The 23,541-nt window shown below is 40.6% G+C and overlaps 1 protein-coding gene across 1 annotated transcript; it reads left to right on the top strand.

The window, feature by feature from the left end:
- Nucleotides 1-641: 641 nt before the first annotated feature.
- Nucleotides 642-23,346, top strand: LOC144325318 (vomeronasal type-2 receptor 26-like). Its single transcript, XM_077918183.1, has 12 exons — nucleotides 642-659; nucleotides 1,731-1,915; nucleotides 2,886-3,177; nucleotides 4,163-5,029; nucleotides 5,612-5,839; nucleotides 7,570-7,696; nucleotides 9,200-10,097; nucleotides 15,275-15,388; nucleotides 19,917-20,208; nucleotides 21,005-21,868; nucleotides 22,585-22,812; nucleotides 23,260-23,346. The coding sequence occupies exons 1-12, from the start codon at nucleotides 642-644 to the stop codon at nucleotides 23,344-23,346; spliced, it is 4,200 nt and encodes a 1,399-aa protein (XP_077774309.1).
- Nucleotides 23,347-23,541: the final 195 nt, after the last annotated feature.

The following is a 23,541-nucleotide window of genomic DNA, read 5'->3' as shown; positions in this document are numbered from 1 at the left end:
TGTATTTGCAAAACATGAGGGTCAGAATACTGGACTGCCACATGGCCAAAAATCATTTTGGAAGGACCTACTTTTGCCATGAGTATAGTGAATGATAGTGAACCTGCTGGAAAGTGAATGTACTGTGACACCGTTTCTATCTTTTATAATAAAATATTGATTTAAGGATATGCAATTCAAGAGAGTTTTTGTAATTTTTAAAAGTTATGTTAGCTTGTAAATGTAATGAATACAAAAATGTTTATTTGTGCCTGATTACTACAATGCATCAATATACATGAAACTTCTATTCCAAATAAGCAGGCTCTTTGCCTCTGTCCTGGAGTTCCTCTATGCTTTTGCACTTCTCTCTCTGAGCTCTTTTGAGAGCTCATGTTACTTGTCTCACTAACTTAAAATGAGATCTGATATTATTTTCCAGGCATGGAAAACATTTTACATCTCTTACTCTACATACTTTGCGTTGCTTTATTCGATCTTCAGATAGCACAGAATGTCATCTCTGTCCCCCACCAACTACTTGAAATTTCTGGAAAAACTTTCTTTTTCTAGGCATCTCTCAATTAACAATAATATTTTCCCCATCCCTGGCCCCCTATTGTACATCTCAGATGCTAAAGCTCCATAGATGCTCATGTAGAATGACCTACTTGATTGTGGTAAGAATGTTGAAGAATTATTTTTGTTCTAATTAAATCCGTAACTATCATTCATATGTTCGAACCCCCTAATTTCAGATTTGACCTTTACACTTTGTGACACACCCTAAACACCAATTGGTCACATTGATCATATGCTCACTGGAAGACTGAATACTGAATAAGCCTTTACAGGAAAATTAATAACTTGATCTCAAGTATCATTGATGTTCTCATACTAGTTTAAGTTTTTCATTTGGCTTGAAACCAACAGCAGTTTTATCTCAACCTCATAGTGTACTGGGAAGAAGAAGGGGAGACCAAAGGGGGAGATCTATCTTGGGCAGGGTGCCTGAAGGTTGGCTGGGAGAGATACCTTGCACTCCAATGATGCACTGCTGTAGGGAACAAGTTCCTCTTGAAACTACCATGCTGTAAAATTAGGACTCCATGCAGATTGAAGGTGTAAATATCTGACTAAATTATATTTCTTAAAGTTACGACAGTCTCTGCCACATCTTCAATTGTACAAAGGAGCACAAACCCCAAGAGACTGCCTGCACTCCTTTGGGGAAATTCATATCCTAAATAGACAGTACCCTGCCCTACTTCTATCCCATGGGCCCTAGTCATCTCTTGTCACTTTTGTCTCATATCCCTACTGAGTGCACATGCAACATTTGTCCCACATATGGTACACTGAGATGTGATAACTTGTCTTCTGTTCCTGAAAATTATGTTTGTATAGGAAAGTACTCTGGAAAAATTACATTGGACCCTGTCATTTATACTAAATTACTATGACTCCTCCTGTACTTTAGCAAACTCCCCATGGATTTGTCATGCTACAGTGGTAATCAAAAACAATCTGAAACCCATATAGAGTATACCTTTGTACAAAGCTCGATGACAGAAAGAACTATGCCAGTCTAATTGTCAAGTTCACCTTATCAAAAGAATCTGGAGCCACAGAAGAAAGACTGTGACAACATAGTGGAAGGTTCATAGCAGACAGAAAACACAATTCTTGGTCGATATTTACCCTAAGAGAAAATGTCTATGTGGTTACTATTCCTCTTTCTGTGGCTGCAGCTGCCCTCAGCTGATGGAAAGGAAGACACTGTTATGTGTATTATGACTGATCTCTTCCAGCTCCCCTACGAATATTATCAGAAAGGGGATGTACTTATTGGAGAGATGACTTCTCAGCTTGGCTGTGTGATGGATGAAATATCTTTTAGTGAACACCCTAAAACAAAGTTTGCAGATCAGCTTCTGTAAGGACTCTCCCCCACCCACCTGCCCAAATAGACACAAGATTAGGTCACATACAATCTAAAGAAGCCATACAAGTACCTGCAGTTAATATGAATGGATTATTCAAAGGTGTATATGATATCCCATCTACACTATATTACTGGTATTCATTTGCACCAGTTTGCTTTTCCACATATGAGTGGAAAGCACTTGCTGCACATTGCCTCTTTAACCATTCCCCCCCCTTTTTTTTAGTAAAAAAGGTTTCAACTGGCAGCCAGGACTCACATTTTTGCACCAATAAAGCCTGGGAATTAGGAGTTGTGCACACAAAACAAAGAAAAGACAGGCTGAGCTTGGCTACTTAATGTGAGCAACCTGTGGCCAGTATGACATACCCCAATATTGTTTTTCCTCATCATCTTGTCAACTGCAGCACACGCTCTATGTTCTGTATTTATATACTAGTAGTGCCTGGGTACTGAACATATTATATACTCAATCATCATTGCTAGAATAGCTTTTCTTAAATAAAACACACACACACACACACACACACACACACAAACACCCTCTCTGAGCTCAGTGTGAAGGACATTACTTCTATGGACTGCAGGTTTGGCTTCAAGTTGTTGTTCCTCTCTGACCCACCCATGATTGCCTCATTTTGTTTGCTCCACTGATGCATGTTTTCTTGCCATAGCAGATGCCTTGGCAGCATGTTCCAGTATTAGATAAATTGTTCAACTGCACATTTTGTATCAGATGTAAGTAGAACTTATGCCATATCATAATGACAACTTCCAGAAGGTTTATCTACATTATCAATAAATACTTATTTTTCTTGTAGATTTGAAAATATGGCAATTTAAGACCTAATTATGTTTGCTGCAAAAATGATATAAGTAAGGTAATTCTCACAGACAGGTGATAACATGAAGGGTTGAGGGTTAGATATCTGTCTTACGCAAGATGCAATTTTTAATTTAGTGCTACACCGAAGAACTATCAGCATGTCCTATCCTTGGCATTTGCTGTGAAAGAGATCAATGAGAATCCAAAGATCCTACCAAATGTCAGCCTGGGGTTCCACATCTATGATAGCTACACAAATGAAAGGATGACTCATCAGAACACCTTGAAGCTTCTGTCCAGCACAGAAAGAATTGTCCCTAACTTCATATGTGACAGGAAAAAGAATATGATGGCTGTTATTGGGGGACAAGACTCTGACATCACCCTTCACATGGCTACTATCTTAGATATCTACAAGATTGCACAGGTAGGATGAGTGTGTGTGCAATGAAGCTTTTTTGAATCTAATATAATAGGCCTTCCCTGGCATTTTCTAAACTTTATTTCTATTACACTCTTCTTTTATGAGTGAGAAAAATATTGCATGGGCAAAACGTATAAATGATTCCAAAGCCCAAGTCTTTGCTTATATTTTATCACAGCATCTATGAAGTAGAAAATAAAAATAATTTATACTTCTTTTCATCGTGTACGTATATGTTGAGCAAGGAGCTATACATTTCTTTCATTTTGATTGCAGCAGCATATCCAGCGGTGGAAATAATTTCTAAGATGTTTTGATCTTATGATCTGCAAAGATTATGAAGGAGTGATTCTTTTTTTTATAACCAATTTATTTGCTCTATGCATGTTTCTAATATGGATGCCTCAACCCATACATATTTTGTCCAAGGTAGGAAAGAATTATGCAGAGAGAAATGATCAACATTTAATTATGTATCTGCAACCTTCCTCCAAAAACAAAATATCTAATGGAGGGTTTCATATAACTTTTGGTGTTGTAGTTCTGCAGGCCAATAAGAGAAAAAATATAAATATTAATGAAGGGATAATCCGAAATTTATTTTGTCGCTTGGGGAAATGTCTGAGTGGCAGGGGCAACCCAGTCAGATGGGCGGGGTACTAATAAAATAACAACAAAAAAATTATCACAACACACACAAAGTAAGGCCACATACATTTTGCACAGGTTGCAAAGGGATCAACATAATTCAAAATAAATATTTCCCATCTGATATTTTGATAAAATAAAAAGAAGATGGATTTTAGTAATGGCAAAAGTATATCAGTATGCAAAAATTGGAACAAAGCTTTTTATATTTTCACTTCTTATATTATGAGAACAAATATAAATACTGAAGAATATTTCTATTTTGGAAAATTTGAATAAATCTTGGCAGTTTAGTTTGACTTCTGAGCATCATGTTGAAATTAATCCTATTTCCCCTTAGGTGGCCTACTGCGTACTAGCTCCAGTGAGGAGTATTAAAGCCCAGCTTCGTTCCCTCTACCGAATGGTTCCCAAAGAAATCTATCAATACCAAGGAATTGCACAGCTACTTCTCCATTTCCAGTGGATATGGGTGGGGATTATTGCAACAGATGATGAGAGTGGAGAAACATTTATGGAGATCTTGATCCCATTGCTCTCTCAGCATGGAATCTGTACAGCCTTCTATCAAAAAATGCCATCCTTATCTCAAGCTATAGAGAATTTCAGTTCATTAGACATCATTCGGACCACATCTGTTCGCTTCCTCACTGCAGAAGTCAAAGTACTGATTGTATGTGCAGAACCTAAGACCATTGCAGCTTTGATATGGATTATATATTTATTTTCCTTATTAGAAGGTATTAGAGAGACTTCTATAGGAAAGGTGTGGATTATGACAGCACAATGGAATTTTTCGCCAGAAATACTGCACAAAGATTTTGATATACAGGTCTTTGATGACACATTGTCTTTTGCAATCCACTCAAATGAAATGCAGAGTTTCACAAGCTTCCTGAAGACATTGAATCCTAACACTGCCAATGAAGATGGTTTTATCAGGATCTTCTGGGAGCAGGCTTTCAACTGCTTCTTTTCTGCTTCTAATGAGCACGAGGAAAGGATGGACAGCTGCACTGGCCTGGAGAAGCTGGAGAGCCTCCCTGGGACCCTGTTTGAAATTAGCATGACTGGCCAAAGCTACAGCATCTACAATGCAGTTCATGCCATAGCACATTCTTTGCATAGGATGTACTCACCCATGTCAAAACACAGAGCCATGGCAAAGAGAAGTAAACTAGATCATAAAAATCTTAAGTCTTGGCGGGTGAGATTTAGAACAACCACTTGGTCGGTTGGAATACATCAACAGAATAAAGCCAGCACACAATATTCACCTCTGTTTTCAACTGCTACCTCTTCCAGCTTGCCTGTTTTCGTTTTCTTGAGCCTATTTTATTTTAACTACTGTTTTGTATTTGTGTATTTATCAATTATGTTTTCCTTGAAAGCTAGCATAAAAATACTTCAATAATAAATATATAAATACATATTACCTATATGTTTCTGAAAATTGTAGTGTAGACATACCCCTTTTCTGAAACCTAGTTTAAAGAAGAAATTTCATTATCCCCATAATGGTGCACCTGTGGCCATTTTTCTTTTCTTTTCTTTTCTTTTCTTTTCTTTTCTTTTCTTTTCTTTTCTTTTCTTTTCTTTTCTTTTCTTTTCTTTTCTTTTCTTTTCTTGCTAGAAGTGGCCACAGATGCACCATTATGTATTTATTTACTTTGAAAATTCAATTGAGTGATCTTTATAGTCCTCTTCCCTACCATAGCAAGAAAAATGTATTCTTCTGTTGTCCCTTTTTGTCATTCAGTAGAGTCTGCTTTTTCTTCATTCTGCATAGCTTCACTATTTCCTGAGGAGCATCTCATTTAACAACAGTGTTGGTGATACAGTTTCATTTGATGAGAATCGTGAACTAGCAGCTGGATTTGATATTATGAACTGGGTTACTTTCCCAAACCAATCCTTCTTGCGACTGAAAGTAGGAAGAGTGAATCCACAGGCATCACAAAACCAAGAATTTACATTGAATAAGGAGGACATCATGTGGAACAGTGCTCTTAATCAGGTGAGACTGGATTACCAATTTATTTTAAAAGAGGGACATGTATTTAAAAAATGTGGATTCTAAGATACAATATTGTATAGTAAAGCATTCCAGAATTTTGCTACACTGAAAAACAAACTCCATTCCATAGGACTCGAAGCTAGCAGACGATTATGCCAACAAATGTTTATTATGAAGTAGAATTTGAAAATTGCTTGGTTCTACACAAATATGAGTTCCAAGTATTTGTACGTTTACTAAAAACTAAAAAAGTAAGCACTCTGTGAAATAAAGCTGCAATCCAGGAGTTAGTTTCCTTGAACTGATATCTCATCTGCACTATACATTTAGAATAGTATCATACCACTTTAAGCAATCATGGCTTAAACCATTGACTTGTGATGTGACCAGAAACCAACACAGGGGCTAACTGCTGGCCAGTTTTTCTCTTTTCTGCAGAGGGCAAAGTTATTTATATGCTCTGATAACCCCTAGCAAGCAACATTGTAAAATGTTATGAGGTCAGGATTGTAAATTACCCTAACAAGCTAATCAGCCTCACAGCTGCTGTCTTGGTCTTTTGATGACTATATCACTATGCTTCAAAAATATTTTACAGCCTTTTATCCTGTTAAAATTATAAATATATTTAAAGTTTCAAAGCTTATACACTTCCTTGAGCCTCTAAACTTTTTACACAATACACAAAACTGTAGGAGTGGTGCATTTGAGTGCCAAATTCATCTAGAATAGTTACTATTGCTACATAGTAACACAACTCTGTTGAATATTGAGTCAGGCTATCTGGTTTAACTGGAAGTAGTCTTTGAAGGTCACAGGAATATACCTTACCCAGTTTTTTCTGCCTGAGAGCCATCTCAGTGGGGATTGAATCTTCCTGTTTGCGCATCTTGAACTTTGGTGCTCCCCATCACACCTTTGGAATACATCCTGAATTAGGAATATGGATGAAGAAATATGGCAATTTTGTTTTTCCTCAATATCTCATATCTCCAATCTTGAGTTCAATTCTCCTCATTTTCATTCAGTTTGCTTTAAAAAATTTCTCAGGAAAAGAGTTTATCAACAAATTTGTATTAATATGCATATATACATTCTTGCCAGTAGAAATATTTTGGAAACAAATTTCCCAAATGCCATGCACTTTAATGTTATCTTCACTAATGTTGCATTTATATGCAGAATTTACATTGGTATATGTCTTTTTGTACATACGTTATGGCCTGTAAAACTGCACTGCAAAATTCAGAGAAGTGCAAATTTCTAAGGATTGCTGTGTGAGAAGTGAATTTAATTTTCAATACAAATTAAATTTATTCATCATCCTAAATCAGGACTCTTTGCTATCACTTGGTTAGATCTTAACAAATGTTATGATAATTGGAACACCAATTTCCATTTATACTATGAATACAATGAAATATTTATAATTTTGGCCTTGTTGTAAACAATGTAAATATGTAGCCTAAAGGAAACTTAAACACTTGCAAGTCCTCTGCCTCCCTTTTCTGGGGAATCTAGGGGGGAAATTCCACACACTTTCACCCAAAATGACACCACCATTTTTAGTATTAGTTACTTTTCCAATCAATAATTTTCCAGGATTCTGCCCATTTGCCTACTGTCTAATTCATGATTTCTTCCCATCAGTCCCAATACTGCCAGAAACATTGTTGTTGACTGCTTTGTTTAAAAGCTAAAAACACACATTGTCATCTTTTTATAAATAGGTGCCACCCTTTGCTTTGTGTAATGACCGCTGCCATCTGGGCTATGTGAGAGAAAAGAAGGAGGGGAAGCCATTTTGTTGCTATGACTGTGCTCCATGTCCAGATGGGATGATTTCAAACCAAAAGGGTAGGAGACATCATGTGCAGTGGTATAAGATACTCCATCTTATATTTCATATATTCCCATGTAAAAGAGGTTCAAGTTTTTCTTTCACATTGTCAGAGTACTTTCCATTTTCCTTGACTATCATTCAGAATGTTGGTGGCTCCAGCATTTAATTTACTTTTTCACTGTGAGCTAGGTTTGGATAATGGATGTGTTTTTATTTTTACTGAACATTTGTTCCGCACTCTGCAGCCACTTTCAAACACCTCTTTTCAACTTTGAAAATAGTGGAGGCTGGTAAATTACAATAAATAGGGTACTACCCTACCAACCTCAGTTTGCCCTTAGTCAGCCCCCACCTGCTTGCCTTCTAACGTACCTCTAGTCCAGGGGGTGGTAGCACTGGTTGTCCATGTCCAATTAGTCTCAGTGTTGCTATTGTAGAACACAGAAAATATACAAGTTGTGCATTAGTGAAAGCAATTTATTCACAGCAATATTAATTACCCCATAGCAGGTCTGCAGAGAATTGTTTAGTCATTTAGTCGTGTCCGACTCTTCGTGACCCCATGAACCAGAGCACGCCAGGCACTCCTGTCTTCCACTGCCTCCCGCAGTTCGGTCAAACTCATGTCCGTAGCTTCGAGAACACTGTCCACCCATCTCGTCCTCTGTCGTCCCCTTCTCCTTGTGCCCTCCATCTTTCCCAACATCAGGGTCTTTTCCAGGGAGTCTTCTCTTCTCATGAGGTGGCCAAAGTATTGGAGCCTCAGCTTCACGATCTGTCCTTCCAGTGAGCACTCAGGGCTAATTTCCTTCAGAATGGATAGGTTTGATCTTCTTGCAGTTCATGGGACTCTCAAGAGTCTCCTCCAGCACCATAATTAAAAAGCATCAATTCTTCGGCGATCAGCCTTCTTTATGGTCCAGCTCTCACTTCCATACATCACTACCAGGAAAACCATGGCTTTAACTATAGGGACCTTTGTTGGGAAGGTGATGTCTCTGCTTTTTAAGATGCTGTCTAAGCTTGCCATCACCTTTCTCCCAAGGAGCAGGCGTCTTCTGCAGAGAATAGCAGTCAGTAACCCAAAGTGGTGTTAGCTTACAAAGTCCAAACTCCAATCTCAAGCTTTTGGGGATGTAATCCTAGACATGTTTACTCAAAGGAACCTACTCCAAAGTAAGTGAGTATAGGGTTGTGTCTTTGGTCTTTGTCTCAAAATTGCATTCTACATTACAGATACCCACTATGTTTTTTAGTTTATTTTATAAAATGTCTAGGGTATTTAAATGATTTTCACTTACATAATATATATATATATATATTCTGCTTTCCTATAGTTCATGTATGTGTCTTGACTAACTTAAACAAACAAACAAACACACACAGATCTGAACAACAGAGCAGAAATTGGAAATGGATGCATTCACTTCATTTTGCACTTGGGCAATAAATGTCAAAAGAAGAAGAAATGGCAAATGCTTGTGACTATTAATGCCTCTTTTATTTCATTTTTTCAGATATGGACAATTGTTTCAAATGCCCAGAAAATCAATTTCCAAACAAAGACCAAGATCAATGCATTCAAAAGGCCTTCAATTTCCTTTCTTTCTCAGAACCTTTAGGGCTCACTTTAGCTTTCTTCGCTCTGTGTTTTTCTCTGATCACAGCTTTCATACTTGGAATCTTTACTAAGCATCAAAACACTCCCATTGTCAAAGCAAACAATCGGGAACTCACCTACTCTCTCCTCATTTCCTTATTGCTCTGCTTTCTCTGCTCCTTCCTTTTCATTGGGTGGCCGCACACAGTGACATGCTACTTACGACAAGCTGCTTTTGGTATCATATTTTCAGTGGCTATTTCATGCATATTAGCCAAAACAATCACTGTGGTTCTGGCTTTCATGGCCACCAAGCCAGGTTCCACAATGAGAAGATGGGTGGGGAAAGGATTTACATATTTCATTCTTCTTGGTTCCTCCTTTATTCAAATGAGTATTTGTGCTGTATGGATATGCACAGCTCCACCATTTCCAGATTTTGACTTTCACTCTCTGACTGAAGAAATTGTAGTTGAATGCAACGAGGGGTCTGCCACAATGTTTTATTCTGTCCTTGGTTACCTGGGTCTCCTGGCCTTTGTGAGCTTCACCATGGCTTTCCATGCCAGGAAGTTGCCAGACAGTTTCAATGAAGCCAAGTTCATCACTTTCAGCATGTTGGTGTTTTGCAGTGTTTGGTTGTCCTTTGTGCCCTCTTACTTGAGCACCAAAGGGAAGCACATGGTGGCTGTAGAGATCTTCTCCATCTTAGCCTCCAGTGCTGGGTTACTGGGCTGCATCTTTGCCCCTAAATGCTACATAATTATCCTGAAACCTAACTTGAACAAAAAAGACCACTTATTTAGGAGGAATTGGTAATGATCTACTAATTTCAGATTATTATTTTTTGCCAATTAATATTTATTACATAATTTTTATGAATCTAAATTATGATGCTTCCTGGAGAAATACATAAATAAGCACTTCTTTTTCCTGTTCAATGAACTTTTGATATTACATCTCTTTATAATTAATTTTGTCTTGTGGAATAATGTACTTCAGACTTTTAAAAAATAGCAAATCTCATTTGCAAATTATAGAATCATAAAATCATATGTGGGTTTCCTCCTTCCCCAGCTGGGATTATAGTTTAAAAGACAGTAACTGTTTTTAGGGAAGGGAACATTTAGAATGGTAGTTGGGAGTTATGCAACATGATTAGCAAGTCATGAGCTGGAGGGAGGTGTGGTGGCTCCATGTTTGTGGAATGCTCTCCCCAGGAGGGCTCTCCTGGTGCCTTCATTATATATCTAAGGCACAAGCATGAAAGGGAAGCACATGGTGGCTGTAGAGATCTTCTCTAGCTTGGCCTTCAGTGCTGGGTTACTGGGTTGCATTTTTACCACTAAATGCTAATAATTATCCTGAAGTCTGATTTGAACAGCAAAAATAATCTAATTAAGAGAAATTGCAATACATTTACTAATAACTGAGATCCTTATAATTGACTTTGTATTTTTTTGAAAAAAGATAACAAAAATATGCATATGCTAATATGACTTCCACACGAGCAACATTGAGTAGCTTTCCAAAATTACTTAAGCTCTATACCACATCAACAATATTTTTTTTTTAAATCTGAATTCCATTCAAAGTACAGCACCTATGTCAGTCTTATAAAACATATGTAGGAGAGTGGAGTGAGGTCCTGCCATCAGTGGAACTGCCATAAGCTCAATGCAAAACAGATAACATGAGCACAAATATATTTTGACTACTGGGGGAAGATTTGGCTTGAAATTCTCTCTCTCTTTCAATCTGTAAAAAATAACAACCAGCAACAGTGTTTCAACCCAATGTTACTGCTGTTTCCTGGATAAATATGGGGGTAAGAGGTATTGATATTGTCAGGGCTGCCTCAGGTCCCAGCTCACAAGAGACCAACGCCAAGTCCAGTTTATATACAAAGATGTTTATTGAAGTGCATTGTACGCTCCACAGCTGAGGCGCGCAGCCCCACGTCTGTTACGCTTAGACCGCTGAAGTCCCCTCTGAGTCAGTCCCGCCTCTGCACCACTTTAAGAGGCTTGTGCTGCTCCACCTCCTCCTTTCTTTCCTTTTCCGCAAGGTCTTCCTGCCCCCTGGGGTTTCGCCCCTCCTGGATTCCCCTGACGCGGAATCCCCAGACAGCTCTTCCCCCCTCCTGCGTGCTTTGGGACCTGGCTCCTCCTCCGGGCTCCCTGTGCTTCCGCGCGCCTCCACATTTGAACTTGGCGCGCGTTCGCAACCTCTAACCTTCCTCTTGACAGTTACACTACTCCCTGCACTACTCCCCTCCCCTTCCGGGAGGATGTCTTGCTCCGATCTCCCCTCCCTCTCTGCTTTCGGACCTGCTTCCCCTGTCACTCTGGAATCTCCACCCCCTTCACTGCGCTCTGGCGGAGAAGCCGGTCCCGACTCCCAGCTCCCACTTTGGGTTCCCCCGCTGGTCCCCTGCTCCTGACGAGTCCCCCCTGTGACTCCCCTTGGCCTGACCACAGGCGCCCCCTTCTGGGAATCCTCCGATTCACTTGAGAGACTCATGGAATCCCTCAAGTCATTGTCATCCTCTTCCTCGCTGCCCTGGGATTCTTCCCCCTCGCTCTCCGTCTCCTCCCTCACCTGTGCCTCTGTCCCTGAACCCCTGACAGATATGTTCCTACTTCTATCACTAGGGCTGTAGGGCTCTCCCAGTTTGTTTTGGGCCCCACACATCAAGCAGGCCACACGCTGGATTTGATCTTTGGCGCCGGTATAGATGTGATCATGTTTCTTCAATGAAGGTGCCATGGTCTGATCACTACGCACTGAAAGCCAGGATTGATTTTCCACCCCCACCCTGCTTAGGTGGCGAGCCAATTTGGGCTCGCCCGCAGAGGCTGATGGACCCTGATAGATTCCGTCAGGCCTTGCGGGACCTTGCTCCCCCTGGCGACTCATTGACTGAGCTTGTTGAGGGTTGGAATATCCAGCTCCTAGCAGCCATCGATGAGATCGCACCTAGGCACCCTCTGCGTCCCCGCAGAAACCGGGCTCCCTGGTTTACCGAGGAGCTTCGGAAAATGAAGCGGGACCTCAGACGGCTAGAGCGAGTATGGCGGGGTGCCCGTGACGGAGCCTCAAGAACATCTTATAGGGTTTTTATGAAAACCTACGAGATGGCAGTGAAGGCCGCTAAGAAGTCCTACTTCTCGGCCTCCATTGCCTCCGCTAGCTCTCGCCCGGCGCAATTATTTAGTATAATTAGGTCTTTAACGTCCCTTGAAGGACAGCCAAATTTAAATAACAATTCGACACACAGCTGTCAGGCATTTGCGAGCTTTTTTGCGGAGAAGGTCCTGTTGCTCCGCCATGACCTCCCTGCCAATTTGGATACAATAAAGGAACTGGAGGCCCCTCGACTGTCCTCGGGTCCAGTATTGGACCACTTTGACCGGATATCTCCAGCCGATGTGGACAGACTCCTCCAAGCTGGAAAGCCCACCACCTGTCCTCTTGACCCGTGCCCGTCTTGGCTGATTAGAGCATGTCCAGACGAGGTGCGGGCCCCCCTGGGTGACATCATCAATTTGTCCCTTGGCACCGGGATATTCCCAGGGGAACTGAAGGAGGCAGTGGTGCGTCCGCTCTTAAAGAAAACATCATTAGATCCTTTAGATCTATCCAATTACCGCCCGGTTTCGAATCTTCCATTCCTGGGTACGGTGATTGAGAGAGCGGTTGCTGAACAGCTTGGTAGGTTTCTGGATGAAACATCAGCTCTCGATCCATTCCAGTCTGGCTTCCGCGCTGGTCATGGGACCGAGACGGCTCTGGTCGCCCTAACAGATGATCTCCACAGGCAGCTGGATCGAGGCGGGTCGGGACTGCTGATTCTTCTAGACCTGTCAGCAGCCTTCGACATGGTCGATCACGAACTCCTGGACCACCGCCTTGCCGACGTGGGGATTCAGGGCACAGTCCTTCAGTGGCTGCGCTCGTTTCTCTCTGGTCGGGGACAGAGGGTGGCGCTTGGGGGGGGAATTGTCATCGCGCCACTCCTTGGTGTGTGGAGTGCCTCAGGGTGCGATTCTCTCCCCTATGCTTTTTAACATCTTTATGCGCCCCCTCGCCCAGCTTGTCCGGAGTTTTGGGCTGGGCTGCCATCAGTATGCCGATGACACCCAACTCTATCTGTTGATGGACGGCCATCCTGACTCGGCCCCAGATACAATGACCAGATGTCTGGAAGCTGTGGCTGGATGGTTACGTGGGAGCCGGTTGAAGTTAAATCCGTCGAAGACAGAGGTCCTCTGGCTGGGACGGAGCGATATGGGATTGAGGGGGCAACTCCCATCTCTTGCGGGGGTGCAATTAGTGCCAGCATCGTCCGTTAAGAGTTTGGGTGTAATCTTCGATACCTCCCTCTCTATGGAGGCGCAGATTACAGCTATAACAAAGGCGGCATTTTTTCATCTCCGCCAAGCTAAGCAGTTGGCTCCTTATCTCTCTCGCCCTGATCTAGCCACTGTGATCCACGCGACGGTCACCTCCAGACTGGATTATTGTAACTCGCTCTACGTGGGGCTGCCCTTGAGACTGACCCAGAAACTCCAGCGGGTGCAGAATGCCGCGGCGAGACTCCTTATGGGGTCTTCGCTGCGAGATCATATCCATCCGGTATTATACCAGCTGCACTGGCTCCCGGTGGAGTACAGGATCAGGTTTAAGGTGCTGGTTTTAACCTTTAAAGCCCTATACGGCCTACGTACCTACGGGACCGCCTCTCCTGGTATGTCCCACAGAGAAATTTACGGTCTGGAAATAAAAACATCCTAAAGATCCCAGGCCACAGAGAGGTCAGGCTGGCCTCAACGAGAGCCAGGGCTTTCTCGGCCGCGGCTCCAATCTGGTGGAACGCTCTGTCACAAGAGACTAGGGCCCTGCAGGACCTGACATCCTTCCACAGGGCCTGCAAGACAGAGCTGTTCCACCAGGCCTTTGGTCAGGGCGCAGCCTGACCCCCTCCTCTGGCAATCTGCACAGAATTTTGCTTGATGGTTGCCATTAATTTGATTTTAATTTGATCTAATTAATTTTATAATGAATGTTTTTAGAATGTTGGATTATTTTGTTTGTTTTTAGCCGCCCTGAGCCCATCTTCGGCTGGGGAGGGTGGGATATAAATAAAATTTATTATTATTTTTTTATTATTATTATTATCAAGAAATAAATGTACTGAAAGAAGTGGACTGCTGCCTGATAATCGGAATGAAGTAATAAATATTAACAGAACAACTAAAGCTGTTGAATGTATGAGATCCAACTGAATATGAATATACAGCATTACTGAAATTCATTAACAGATCTGGTTAAAATTGCAAACAAAAAGACAAAATATAAGACATCAATGTAACTAACTTTTATTTGTGTGATTATATTAAAGTAAAAGTTAAACCCAAAGCTTTAATGTTTGTCTACGATTTTTACTATGGGCCTGAATAATCTCTACACAACAAACACAGCCCACTCAGTTCCAGTGAAATCTGACAAACACATATAATCATTTTGCTCTGTTATTTTGCACATAACAATGATCAAGGCTAAGATTTTGAACCCTGTAATCATCTCAGATTGCTAGGATTCATCCCTCCTCTTTTCAAATCCTATGTGGATTATCTGAGGCAACAGATATCAATAGTGCAGTCAGAAAACTTACATAAGGTATCTCTGTGCTATTCAGAAGGGGGTGAGAAGCTCCAAACAGGCAGGGCTGCCCCAGTTTGAATTTCAGCAGGATCTCTTTACCAAAACAAAAGCAAAACCCATAGCCATTGAATTGGAGGGCCGTTTAACCTGGCTGATTGTGAATTTCAGGTAGAAACTGGTGTTTATATGACAAACATTACCGCAAGATGGCATGGATATTTCTGCTGCTGCTGCTGCTTTCGCTGTGGCTAAAGTTGTCTCAGGCTGTGTATACTGCACATTCTGTTATGTGTACCATGACTGATTTGCTCCATATCCCACACAGGTATTATCAAACAGGGGACTTCATTATTGGAGTGATTGCTTCACAGTTTGGCTGTGTATTTGATGAAATACCTTTCAGTGCACATCCCGGAAGAAAGTTTGCAGCTGAACTTATGTAAGGAGATATTTTGTTCTCTGCATAACATGCACTAAATTAGGTCATTAGAACTATATATTTTTGATAAAAGTAATGGTACGTTCCAAAAACCGTCAGCTTCTGACTTTTTAAAAGTTGCATTTAGACTGATTAGAATTACATACTGAATACATATCATTGTGTATTGGTTGCGTTTTCCTCATTTTAGATTTATTTTCCTTACCTATAATCTGCTTCTGGCTCTCTCATATTGACTGCTTACCCAGCATCCGGGTGGGCACTAGTTGCGGCTCATCATGTCAGACCTCCAGCCTCACAGTACAAAGGCCTCCCCATCACAAGGCCAGAAACCAGGGGAATTCCCCAGCCAGCTGCAGAGGTGGCTGGGATATCCTGCCACGCATTGGTCTGAAAATCAGTCAATCTTTTCTCTTGCAGAAAATGAGTGTTGGCTGAATGACCTATGTAGAGGCATCAAAATTGGTTGCAGCTGTAGGCTGGTTTGGCGGTGAGATGGCAAAGGAGCTGTCTTGAGTGGTGGATAAGGCATTGGGTGGAATTCTTAGTCAGATATTGGGGCAGGGTTAAGTGGTACAATACTTCTATCCCAAAACAGGTACAATCACAGTTTACCATGTTGACTCTACAAATGATACTTCCAGACAAGGCCATCAGCATGTAACTCAGGACTATGACACTCTGGGCTGGAAGCTGAAGGGACTTAGAGTACAGGTGGTTTTTACAGGAAGAGAGTCAAAAAATACTGGAAGTAACCACTGGCTGCACAAAGAAGTTCTTGGACCATGGTCTCAGCTTCCTTGAGGAAGGACTTTGGCAAGAGATGGCCTGCACCTCACAGCATTTGGCAACAATGTGCTTGCTAAGAGTCTCACAAACCTGTTTTGGAGAGTTTTAAACTAGAGGGAGGAGGGAAGGAGACAAAATACAGAGAAAAGAAGGAAACTGATGTGGTGCTCCAGAAACCGCTAAAGAGCAAGAAACTACATGAAAGAAGCAGCTGGAGGGAATGACTCATGGTTTCTGTTGTCTTCTTGCACAGAGTATGGGAAATAAACAAATATGGCAAGTATGATCTGGTAGACATTACTGAAACCTGGTGGGATGAGATTGATGACTGGGATGTTGGAACTGAGGGCATAACCTCTTCAAAAGGAACAGACCAAACAGGAAGGAAGAGTAGCATTATATGCAAATGAGATGTACAATTATGAAGAGATGCATGACCTGGATCATGCAAGGCAGATTGAGAGTATATGGGTAAAAATTGTAGGAGAAAGAAACAACTTACTGTGGGTCGAAACAAACAAACAAAAAAACCTTCCAGTAGCACCTTAGAGACCAACTAAATTTGTTATTGGTATGAGCTTTTGTGTGCATGCACACTTCTTCAGATACACAGTGTACTTCAGTGTATCTGAAGAAGTGTGCATGCACACGATAGCTCATACCAATAACAAATTTAGTTGGTCTCTAAGGTGCTACTAGAAGGAATTTTTTGTTTGTTTGTTTTGACAATGGCAGACTAACACGGCTACCTACCTGTAACTTACTGTGGGTGTCTGTTATAGAGTGCCAAGTTAGACTGAAGACTTGCATGATGTCCTCTTAAAGCAGATTATGAAACATTTGAAAAGGAGAGAGGTAGTGGTTACGGGGAGGGACGCGGGTGGCGCTGTGGGTAAAACCTCAGCGCCTAGGACTTGCCGATCGCATGGTCGGCGGTTCGAATCCCCGTGGCGGGGTGAGCTCCCGTCGTTCGGTCCCAGCTCCTGCCCACCTAGCAGTTCGAAAGCATCCTTAAGTGCAAGTAGATAAATAGGTACCGCTTTATAGCGGGAAGGTAAACGGCGTTTCCGTGTGCTGCGCTGGTGCAAGCTCGCCAGAGCAGCTTCGTCACGCTGGCCACGTGACCCGGAAGTGTCTCCGGACAGCGCTGGCCCCCGACCTCTTAAGCGAGATGGGCGCGCAACCCCAGAGTCAGACACGACTGGCCCGTACGGGCAGGGGTATCTTTACCTTTATTGGTTACGGGAGATACCCTGATATCTGTTGGACTACCCTGATATCTGTTGGAACTCAAACTCAAGAATATAAGGTCTAACCAATTCCTCCACTGGCTCACTGACAATTTCATTTCCCAAATGGTAGAAGCAGCAACAAGGCAATCATTTATCTTGGCGCTGGTCCTCACCAATAGGGAGGAACTGATCAATGAAGGGGAAGTACTGGGAAACTTGGTAGGAACCTTTTATTAAGGTTTTTGGTACATTGAAGTGGCATGGACAGAGATGCTTTTGTCATGTCAATGAAAATGTGTCTGTAACCGATGCCTCCCATCCACTATTCCTGGATTAATGAAATTAATTGTATCAGTTTGAAGTTACATTAGCTAACTAATGCATTGTGCACTTAATTTATTTAGTAAAACATATATAATTCTTCATCAAAAATTTCTGTGCAGGCCCACATTCACAGACCTGTAATCTCCCAGCTAATACAGAAGAGCTGTCATCCATCCAAATTTATATAAAACAAGAATATATTTTCTCAGTAACTCTTGGTTTTGTTTTATTACAACATGTAACATTGTAAATGTAATTTCTTCAGAATGCATGAACAGGGCTTTACACAGATTCTTCTCTGTCCTTATGATAATTATCCCACAACATTGCCTTTCGGTTATCCACATTTTCCCCTTCCCCTTTTTGAGTTCTCTAGTTGAATTATAAAGTCACAACATTAGTTTAAGATATTACTGGAAATACATTGGCACATAATGCAAAATTCCGGCTTGAATTAAAACTCAGTTGTCATAATTGCAATATAAGATTGTTTGTAAACTATGCTGAAATTCAATAAACATGTTTTCTTTGGTTCTTTTGCTGCAAAAGGTATCTTGAACAAAGCAATTCTCTTGGGAGACAGACCCTTTAATTATAACTATTCACTTGGTTTCAGCCATTTTGCCAAACCCCGCGTGAATTAACAGCCCAGACTGAAGGCTGTTGTAAAATATCCCAGAAAATATGAAGGGCTGCAGGGAAATTCCATGTATCATAAGTATTTAGAACTCTAGACAAAAGGTGTTTGCACCAAGCTGCTTCTGGATTATTGATAAAAGCTGGATATTCCTTGCCAAGAAGTGGTCAAAGATGACTCGGATATCTCTTTTGCTAGGGCTCAGTTTGTGGTTCCCTCAAAAGGTGTGCAAGGTATACGCTGCTATGTGTAGCTTGAGTGAACCCTTCCAGCTCTCACATCAGTATTATCAGACTGGTGACTTTACCATCGGAACAATTGCAACTCAGTATGCCTTCATATTCGAAGAAATAGGTTTCAAAAAAATCCCCACAATAAAGGATATTGATCGACTTATGTAAGGGAATTTTCTTTCCTTCTACATGTGTTAGAACAGATCAAAACAGCAACATGCAGATTATATGCAGTGTTTCCCCCTCCCAGGGGGTACTCAATGGTATGCAGTACCAGCACCTCTTTTTTTATTGTTAAAAGGTATGGCACTTACTGTAACAACTTTGTGGTGAGTAGCAGCACCAATGTTTATAGGGGGGAAAGCACTGATTATACTATAACCACTGTCATGATCAAAAAGCTAAGTGCAAATGATAATTAGAAGGTTTCTTACAACCCAGCATACTCTCTTCTATGTTATTTGCTTAGCATTTCTTCAATATACTCCCACCCTCCCAGTTCACTCTGAGTGGTGTGTATTCTTGTTTATACATTAAGAAGTAGTGATGGAAGTAGTAGAAGAAGAGGAAATATTAGCCAGCTTAGCTTCGGAATCACTTGCTTATTTGGGGAGGAAAGATCCTTCATTAGGCATTTTTCAGTGATGCTCTACTTAATGCTGCCTGCAAAGTCCTTTTACTTTTTACAAAGAAAAAAAATAAAAACTCTGCTGCCCCCCCTCTTATTTTTAAAATAATAGGAAGGGTCCAAGGACATAGAGTAAAGGGACACAGGCATACTGATATATTGCACAGAAAACCACAGTGAAACAGCAGTACAAAGCATTGTGGTGGCCCTTGTCCAACTTGGGTTACTTTGTTGGCATTGCAGCTCAAACTGTGTAGGGATACAGCCACCCCATATTTGTGTGGCTGCACACTCCTAAAATTAATCCACGGTCTATTTTTGTCATTCTGCTGGATTATGCTGTGTTTTGTTAATTTGCATTGTATTTTAGCAGTCTTTATAATCTTCCATTTTTTTTTTTAATCAGAAAGGCTTCATATAAGGGTTTACTACCTGATTTGACAGGTTCCCTGGATTTTTGTACATGCAGTTATAAATCAAGATGAATCAAACCAACCAAATTTAAAGGCTTCTTGGAATGATTAATTTAATGCAGAAATAAGTGTCATGTCCCTTATGTTCCCTCTGAAATAAAAAGAGTAAGATGTTATATAGTATGCATTTCGTATATTTTTGAATGTACTGAAATGAACTGATAGTTGATGGCTCAATATATGTCTTAAACATAACATAACTCTTCCCTTAGAGCAAGGCCTAAGTACTACCAGCACGTTCTGTCCTCAGTGTTTGCCATCAAGGAGATCAATGAAAACTCACAAATCTTACCGAATGCAACCTTTGGCTTCCACATATACGACAGTTATATCAATGCAAGGATGACTCATCAGAACACCCTGAAGCTTCTTTCCAGCCAGGAAAAGATTATTCCGAACTTCAAATGTGATAAGCAAAAGAATTTGATAGCTGTCATTGGGGGACTTGACTCTGAAATATCCCTTTACATGGCTACTCTGTTAGGCATCTATAAGATTCCACAGGTAACATGCATGTGTCATACACCTTAACCTAGTGTAATGTAATATTTATTCTTTTACTATTTAGCTTAAAACTCAATGTCTGTTGTCTCCATTTGTTTTCTTTTTTGTAAGCAACTATAAGCCCATCAGAGAAATAGATAATTGTGTTTTTTAATCTATTGTACATTTAGATGGAGATAGTGAGATATTTTGAAATCACCTGCCAAATAAAATGGTCAGATTTGGGTGGGCAGGTGTGGGAATTCACCAAGTCAGATTACAATCAGTAAAACAGTTAAGGGGTGAGAAATGAAGTCCCAAGACTTGCCTTAGGCGTCTAGGGCTAGAATCCCACAACACCTTGAAGGCTACAGGTTCTCTATGTTTACAATACTTTCTTAACAGGGAAATGTGATATCTACATCCAAAAATAATGGAGTCATTTAGAGACTTGAAGACCTGGATATTTTCCTAGTTTAAAATATTTCTGTAAGTGGCATGATTAATACTTATTCCATTCAGTAGTGTGGGAACTGAGACACAATGTTAAAGGTATATGAAGTACTTTCTACAGCGCTCAAGTACACCACAGAACCATATTATACATTGCAAAAAAGCTGGTTTAAAGGATACCAGTGTAGACTAAGCTGGTGTAAGGTTGCAGTAGATCCAAATCCCATTGAGCTGTTCCAGCTGCTGGCAGAGGGAAATCAAGACTTTAACACAGGGTTTTATGCTGGGCCGCCATTTCACATGACATTATTTATGTAATTTTACTATTGTGTTGATTTTTAAAGATTTTCCTCCTTTTGCTTAGCTTGCCTATTGTATAATCGCTCCAGTGATGGATGTTAAAAACCAGCTGCCTTCATTCTATCGAATGGTGCCGAGTGAAGAATATCAGTATACAGGGATTGTCCAGCTTCTTCTGCATTTCCAATGGACATGGGTTGGGATCCTTACAATGGATGACAATAATGGAGACCAGTTTGTAAAAACATTGATGCCAATGCTTTTGCAGCATGGAATCTGCATAGCCCTCAATGAAAAAACTCCATCTGTATCTCAGGCTATAGACAAGCTTTCATTTGATTCCATTCTGAAAAGGGCTTGCTATCTATCCAACTCTAAGATCAAAGTGCTGATCGTAAATGCAGAAAATCCCACCATAACATGTTTGACATGGACAATATATTTATATGTTACACTGAAAAGCATTACAGAGACATCAGTAGGCAAAGTATGGCTTATTACAGCTCAGTGGGATTTCTCATTAGATATAATGCTCAGGGCTATTGATATACAAGTTTTTGATGGTACCTTGAGTTTTGCAATACATTCAAATGCAGTGCCAGGGTTCAGAAAATTCCTTCATCACCTACAACCAAGCTCAGTAAAAGGAGATGATTTTATTAGGATCTTCTGGGAACAGGCTTTCAGTTGCTCATTTTCTGGTTCTAAGGAGGTCAAGCAAACGTCTGATAGTTGCACTGGTGAAGAGAAGCTGGATAGCCTCCCTGGGACACTCTTTGAGATGAGTATGACTGGCCAAAGCTACAGCATCTACAATGCAGTCCATGCCATAGCACATAGTTTACATAAGATGTACTCATCCAGGTCAAAACACAGAGCAATGCAGGACAGAGCTAGATTGGATGTTTCAAATCTGCGATCTTGGCAGGTAATGTTTCAAATAAAGAGTACTCTTCTAATAGCCAGTTTAGTGTATGATGGCACACAATTCAGAGCATACCTAAGAAAATGTTTATTTTTTCTTGAACACGGATTCACAGTTAACAATGTCTGATTTAGAGCCGTCTAGAGGTTACCTGACTCTAACTCTCCTCAGCCCAAGAAAGCAAGATGAATGGTCACAAATGATGAGAGTCATAGTTCAAAAATAAAATAAAATCAGAAGGTTCATAGATTCTGCATCCATCCAGCAATTGATCTCATAGAATCATTCTTCCTCTTTTTTGCATCTACCTTGGTTTCTGTAATGCTGATCTATCCTACAAAAGGTCTTACTCTGGACCTAATTCGTTGTTCATAGATTTTACTCTGTGAATTATTATGATCAAATAATACTCTGTTATTGTTATTGTCATTGACACCTAATGATTTCAGGAATGACCATGTTTACAGGCAGCGAACATAAAGACACCCCATTCCACTCCATTCTGCCCTTTTTGTGACATTTTCATGACATTTTCAGGTTATTTCTGGGATTGGTGTGATGCACACACGTGTGGCCATGCACATCTCAGACATGCCTAAACTGGTCACTAACTGTATAGTCAGGGACTGGAGCTTATTAAAATTAGAATGATATATTAGAATGATCTTGTTCCTTTTTTATTATTTTGTAAAATCTGCCTTTGATTGTTTTCATTCAAGATTCATCCTTTCATCAGAAGCATCATATTTAACAATAGCGCTGGTGATAAAGTGTCTTTGAATGAGAAGGGTGAATTAGCAGCTGGATTTGACATAATAAACTGGGTTGCTTTCCCAAACCAATCGTTTGCAAGTGTGAAAGTAGGAATGATGGATCCAGAGGCTGTAACAGATCAAGACTTCACAATCAATGATAAGGCTATCACATGGCACAACACATTTAATCAGGTGGGATTCAAACATAGTTACTGCAGAAAATGTCAACAGGGGAAAGAGTTCAATATTTAAACTTTCCCCTATGGTGGTGATCAATGAGAGGGGAAATCAAAACAGCAGACAAGAAAAAGCTTATGGAATACCAAATAAAAACAAAACTAAATGTTGTCCCCGTACCTTCTGACTAGCTGACAGGAGTCCAGCAGGGATATGGGTTTGATAGACTGTCTATCATTGATTCTAGCTATTCCCTACCATTCTGCTTTCCTTTGTCTAAAAATTAAATTATATTTTTCTATATTTTCTTGGACCAAACTGCGGGAAGTAGTGGAGGACAGAGGTGCCTGGCGTGCTCTGGTCCATGGGGTCACAAAGAGTCGGACACGACTAAACGACTAAACAACAATATTTTCTTGAAATATGAGTTAAAATGGGTTAAAACAACTTTTCTCATGCTAGACAGCCATTCTAGCCATGATTGAAATCTCACTAAATATGAAAGTTATTTATGACAAGATGCCTTTGCAACCTGAAGCCTTTTCGTGAGTTCTTTTTTTCAATAATTAGCAAGGTTAGAAACTTTCCATTGACTTACAGTGAAGTGCTGTAAAAGAATTAAATGTGTATAGAATGGCAGCCTTAGAAACCTCACTTCTATTATAAACAAATTTCTTTACACCACCACAGAGTACTTGAATACAACAGCAATTTGTTTTTCTCCTCTTTTTATCAATAGGCACA

This window comes from Podarcis muralis, chromosome 13, assembly GCF_964188315.1.
Source record: "Podarcis muralis chromosome 13, rPodMur119.hap1.1, whole genome shotgun sequence".
Taxonomy (NCBI): domain Eukaryota; kingdom Metazoa; phylum Chordata; class Lepidosauria; order Squamata; family Lacertidae; genus Podarcis; species Podarcis muralis.
This window is presented reverse-complemented; position numbering and strand designations above follow the sequence as displayed.

Bases quoted from the DNA above. Each gene is read 5' to 3' on its own strand.
- LOC144325318 (XM_077918183.1), top strand. The intron at 10,098-15,274 runs GTAATGATCTAC...TATCCCACACAG, and splicing joins CACTTATTTAGGAGGAATTG to GTATTATCAAACAGGGGACT. The intron at 15,389-19,916 runs GTAAGGAGATAT...CTCTTCCCTTAG, and splicing joins AAGTTTGCAGCTGAACTTAT to AGCAAGGCCTAAGTACTACC.